Source organism: Podarcis cretensis, assembly GCF_951804945.1.
Source record: "Podarcis cretensis genome assembly, chromosome: 17".
Taxonomy (NCBI): domain Eukaryota; kingdom Metazoa; phylum Chordata; class Lepidosauria; order Squamata; family Lacertidae; genus Podarcis; species Podarcis cretensis.
This window is the reverse complement of record NC_137187.1, coordinates 26,079,455-26,085,141: the sequence shown is the minus strand read 5'-3', so window position 1 is coordinate 26,085,141 and position 5,687 is coordinate 26,079,455. Positions and strand designations below refer to the sequence as shown.

At 48.4% G+C, this 5,687-nt stretch overlaps 1 protein-coding gene across 1 annotated transcript; it reads left to right on the top strand.

Annotated features, from left to right (window-relative positions):
• The first annotated feature begins 386 nt into the window (after positions 1–386).
• Positions 387–3,819, top strand: DMRTA1 (DMRT like family A1). Its single transcript, XM_079958916.1, has 2 exons — positions 387–1,275; positions 2,828–3,819. Exons 1-2 carry the CDS (start codon positions 663–665, stop codon positions 3,679–3,681), a joined length of 1,467 nt encoding a protein of 488 aa, XP_079815042.1. The 5' UTR covers positions 387–662; the 3' UTR covers positions 3,682–3,819.
• The last annotated feature ends 1,868 nt before the right edge of the window (positions 3,820–5,687 follow it).

The following is a 5,687-nucleotide window of genomic DNA, read 5'->3' as shown; positions in this document are numbered from 1 at the left end:
GGAGGGGTGGGCAGGTGCAAGCAGTACACTGTCCTTTCGGGCAGGTGCCTCAGCCACAGCATCACTCCCAGGAGAGATGTGTGGCTCGGGCATGCTGCTGGCCCCAGGGTAAGTGCCACCCCCCCCGCAGTGTGGCACTCAGTGTCCCCCATCCCCCTCTGGCAAGGAGCGTTTGCACAACACACCTACACACTGCAGCCGATACACAAAGTCGTGGGCGGCACACAATTTGGAAAGCTCTGGTCTACAAGCTGGAGAAACATTCCTAGCATGGGCGTAGCCAAGGGGGGAGGCAGGGAGCAGCAGCTGCCCCCGAAAGTAAATAAAAATACAAAGCAAATTGAGGTTCTGCCCCCATCCCTAACGAAAGACCTTCCCATCCCCAACAAAAATCCTGATTCCTAGTCATTTCTGCGAAAGGCTTCCTTTGCCTTTCAATCCGCTCCTCCGCCCGTCGAAGGCGTCTCTCTCTCTCTCTCTCTCTCTCTCTCCCCCCTCGGGGGAGTTTCCACGCGCGCCAATGGGTGTGGCAACTAGAAGACCACGCCCACACGGTGTAGACCCCGCACGACGGGCACAGGAGAGGTTTCGACTCTGGCCGTCGGGTCCCTCCAGTCTCCGACGTGCGCCTGGCGCGCAAGGACACGCGTCCCGCCTGCTCCATGGCGACGGGCAACTCTCCCCTGCTGCCTCAGCCGGCGCTGTCTGCCTCGTCGCCCAGGGCGCCCCCTTCTTCTCCGGCGCTGCCCGTGCCGTCGGGGGTGCCCATGCCTCCTTCTTTCCTCCGCCCGCCGAGCCTCTTCGTGCGCGCAGCGGCGGCTGCCGTGGCGGCGGCTGCCGCTGCTGCTGCTGCCAGCGCCGGCCCGTCGCCGTCGGGGGACAGCGGCGGCGGCGGCTGCCGCTCCTTCTCGCGGGCGTCGGGGCTGGAGCGCGGTGGCGGCGGCTACCCCCGCACGCCCAAGTGCGCGCGTTGCCGCAACCACGGCGTGGTGTCGGCGCTCAAGGGCCACAAGCGCTTCTGCCGCTGGCGGGACTGTGCGTGCGCCAAGTGCGCGCTCATCGCCGAGCGGCAGCGGGTCATGGCCGCGCAGGTGGCGCTGCGGAGGCAGCAGGCGCACGAGGAGAGCGAGGCCCGCGCCGGGAGCCAGACGCCGCCGCCGCCGCCGCCGACGGCCGTTGCCCTTCGACGGAGCGCAGACGGACCGGGGAGCGCGAGCGCAGGAGGGGAGCCCGTGCGCCACGGCCACTGCCCGGAGGTCCCGCGCGGACGAAGAGGTGCGACTGCGGGGGTGATGGACGGCGACGACGACGGGGTCGGGTGGGGACAGGGATTGATGCTGGGCAGGGGGGGGGGCAGGATTAATGTGGGTTGGGGGAGGCAGGGCATCAACTTGTCATCATCCTCTGGCTCTGTCTAGCAGATTCAGAACGAAATGTCTCAATAATAATACATCTACAGTGTTCCCATGACACTCCCAAATACATAGCACCATATGTATAGCATCATACTGTGGTAACCTCGGGTTACATACGCTTCAGGTTACATACGCTTCAGGTTACAGACTCCACTAACCCAGAAATAGTGCTTCAGGTTAAGAACTTTGCTTCAGGATGAGAACAGAAATCGTGCTCTGGCGGCGCGGTGGCAGCGGGAGGCCCCATTAGCTAAAGTGGTGCTTCAGGTTAAGAACAGTTTCGGGTTAAGAACGGACCTCCGGAACGAATTAAGTACTTAACTCGAGGTACCACTGTATATTGAAGTTGGATTCCTAAACATGTTGAAGTTTGGGCCATTAGCCTATCATTAGGAAAGCCATAATACCTAGCACAGTATGTAGTATTACTGAAAACAATGTGTAGTATATTCATTATGGCATGGTGCCAGAAGTTGCTATTCTCTATCAGTGATGTAAATTACTGACATTCAACTGAATATTGTTTAGGCCAAGTAAGTTGGATCTATAGGGTTGCCATATTTCAAGAAGTAAAAAATCTGGACCACAAAATTGTTGAGTTTTTTTTTTATTACAAACCCTACTATATGTCCCTCGTACAGGAAATCGTAGCGGCTAAAGGTGCAAACCACCAGGAATTTCTCTAGTAGGAACTACATAAAAATAAAGTGGGAATGCTATTGTCTTCTTTTGCAGGCAATGGGGGCTGGTATTAATATTTTTTATTATTTGCAAGACAGATTCTCTTCCTTGGTTTAGTTTTTTAAAACTGGCAAAACCCCGAGTCGTTACTTGTGTAGATCTCAGCGGGTATTTCATGTTTCATGTTTATACTTCCAGCTGCAGTAAGAGCACAGGTTTCATGGCTGCACTTGTATGCATGGGAAGCCCTGCTTGGGTGTCTTGCCATATGTGCAGAATAAATGAATACAGTGCTGGGCCAATAAATGGTAGTTGTGTAGAAAATCCAACATGTGTAAGTGTGGCTGTGCTCCTAGTGCTATTAGCTTAATTCTTAAGTATGTTAACTCATGAATAGAATTTCCAAAGGGATTGCATTGCATATATAATGCCAGTAAAAAGAGAGAGAGATGTGTGTTCACTTTAATTCCTCTGTATCGGGGGTGCCCAAACTTTTTTCAAAGGAACATGCATGAGGGCCAACTGAAGTTGTTGACCTTTTTTTAGGATTTGAGTTGTTTTTCGGATTTTACCCCAGGAGATAAACTGCCGGATTAGGCCTCTGAGACAGGCTTTGGACATGCCTGTTCTATATGATGCACAGCTGTGAGAGAGAAGGAGGGAGACATGGATATTGGATGTGCCTTATAAGCTCACGAGTATTTGATTCCATGTCTAATTTTCTTTTGCAGAAGAGAAGATTCAGAAGTATGGCTTTTCCTACAGTGAACCAAGAAGCTCTGCAGCCTACTTGCATATACCTTCCTTGAAGTCTTCCCCTGAAGCTACTGGAGACCATAAAGAGAACTCTTCTGGTCCACAGATTTCAGGTAAAGAGATGACCATTTGTCCTTCAGGGGCCGACGACTCGTTAAAAGGCACCGATAGTTCAGCATCTTTGTCTTCGTCAGACATGGAATCGGGGAATGAAAGCGAGCGTCTCAAGGACTTTGTTGCTTCCACTTCCAGCATCCCTTCTCCTCCTCCTCCTCCTCCAACTTCTAGCACTTCAAGACGCAGAGACCCACTTGATATCCTTACCAAGGTCTTTCCAGACCACAAGCAAAGCAGATTAGAGAGAGTCCTGCATTTCTGCAGAGGAGACATAGTTCAAGCTATAGAGCAGATACTGAACGTGAATGAACAGAAGCAAGAACTTGCAACCTCACCATTGCCAGGATGCAGTGTCCTCCAGCGAGCCTCTGATTTTAGCCTCCTAGGAATCAATGTCAGGGCACTTGGCAATAAATCAGCCTTTTCTCCTCTACAAAGCAGTCCAGCTTCCTTTGGGAATGAGGCGAATCTTTATGGTCTAAGCCCTAGACTGGGGATTGGACCTTTGAGAGTGGCATATTCCCCACCTGGGAGAGCCTTACCTGGAATGATGCCATCCTACCTTAGGACAGGACTGTTTCCTGCCTTGCCTTTCCACCCAGCAATGGACTATTCCTTTTCAGGAATGATCAAAGATGCATCTTACTTCCCCAATAAAGACGCAGTTGTCAGTAGCAAGATCTACACTAGACTGAATGAAGAACACAAATAGTGTATGCATCAAATCTTGATATTTTTTTTTGGTAGTACTTATTTAAGTGGGTTGTCATTGCTTTTGGACCTTGTGGCTTGTATCCACTGCAGCTCTCAAGTAGCTGCCGCATCGGCACAAGGTTTTCAAGGGATGCGGGTGGTGATCAGAAGGTTGGCAGTTTGAATCCGCACAATGGGGTGAGCTCCTGTTGCTCTGTCCCAGCTCCTGCCTACCTAGCAGTTTGAAAGCACATCAGTGCAAGTAGATAAATAGGTACCGCTCCAGCAGGAAGGTAAACACTGTTTCCATGTACTCTGGTTTCCGTCACGGTGTTCTGTTGCACCAGAAGCAGTTTAGTCCTGCTGGCCACATGACCTGGAAAGCTGTCTGTGGTCAAATGCCGGCTCCTTCGGCCTGAAAGCGAGATGAGTGCCGTAACGCCATAGTCGCCTTTGACTGGACTTAACCGTCCGGGGTCCTTTACCTTTACCTTTTTACAAGGTTTTCACTTGTGCAATGGGACTCCCCCGCCCCTTCTACTCCTTCCCAGCACACCGTTTAAATCTATTCTGGGTTTCCCCGCAACACTCCAGAGCAGATTTGGGGATGGCACAGGGGGAGCAGAAAGCAAGAAAGTCCCGTTGCACAAATAGAAATCCTTTTGCTATTTGATGGTTATTTAGTGCTGCTCTGGATACAAGCCCAAGTTCCAAGAAGTGCCTTCTGCTAATGAAGAGCGAATAAGCAAAAAAGAACAAAGAATCTTGTGGCAACTTAAACTAGCAAAGTCCCTTTAGTCTTTTTTGCTGCAACAGACTAACACTGTTACCCCTCTAGCTAATCAGTAGTTTCTAATGCTTTATTATTATTTTTTTTTTAAAGAAGGATTTAATGGGATTTGTTATTTTGACACAAAACAGATTGAAAGCTGAGAAAAATCCAGAATACCAGCTGTTAAGAGATAATTTAAAATCAGCACTGATTTTAAAGATGAGCTTTTGTGTACATATTTTCCATGTTTATACTTTTGGGGAAGAAAAAAATAAATAAAGTGACATTTAAGAGGTTGTGAGTGAAGATCCAAGTTGAAATGTGGAAGAAATCCAATGCGTATTTGCTGTTGAACTCCCTGTTGTCCTTTCCCTAGATATTTGATGTGTTCAGTGTTTTTAAATTGGAATATTTCCCCCCAAATACAGACACTTGATTCAAAAAACGGATCTTAAATGTATGGTTATTGGGAGCAGTGCATAAGCACTCTTTTACGTTGTGGGTTTTGGTTCCCCAACATGAAAAAAAATACAAGAATGGCCTGGTTTGGATGCAATGCTCAGTTTAGGTTTAGCATTGTGTGAATCAGCCTCATGTTTTGGTCCTCTTTCACTTCAGTTTTAACTAACTTCAGTTTAGGTATGAGTCTGAACCCTCAGCTGGTTAATCTTCCAGTTGGTTTCTTCAAACAAGACAACATCATACACCATGGTCTGCATTTGACATGTTTTAGCAAACCATTGTTAAGACTAACTATCGTTTGTTTAGGTGTGTACATAACACTAAACTGCATCTAGTTAAAAACAAAACTTAAGTCTTCAATCTTCTTTTCTCAGTTGTGCCAGAGGAGAGAGGGTAGGAGAGAACTAATGAGGCCATATCATATTTCATCCAAATACAGCAAGTGTGCTGAGCACTATTTATACATTGTCAGAACAGGATCTGAAGGCGCATGAAGAATTTCTGCTTCCGAAGCTTAGCATGTGTAGCCCAGTAAGCTGCCTGGATAGAAACCATTTCTGCTCAGAGTTGCTTTCAGATAAGTGTGCCATGCCTTAAATGGCTGATGAATGCAATGATAGGTAGATTTGAAATGGGTAAAAGTGACTGCTCTGATTGTGCGGGATAGGGTGCTTGCATAATTGTGTAGGGTGGGGAGTTATTTGAGCATTTGGCAGAAACGTCTATATACCATAAATGCCTAGGTCCAAAATTATGACTTTACAGAAGTGAATATTGTCAATGACTGTTGA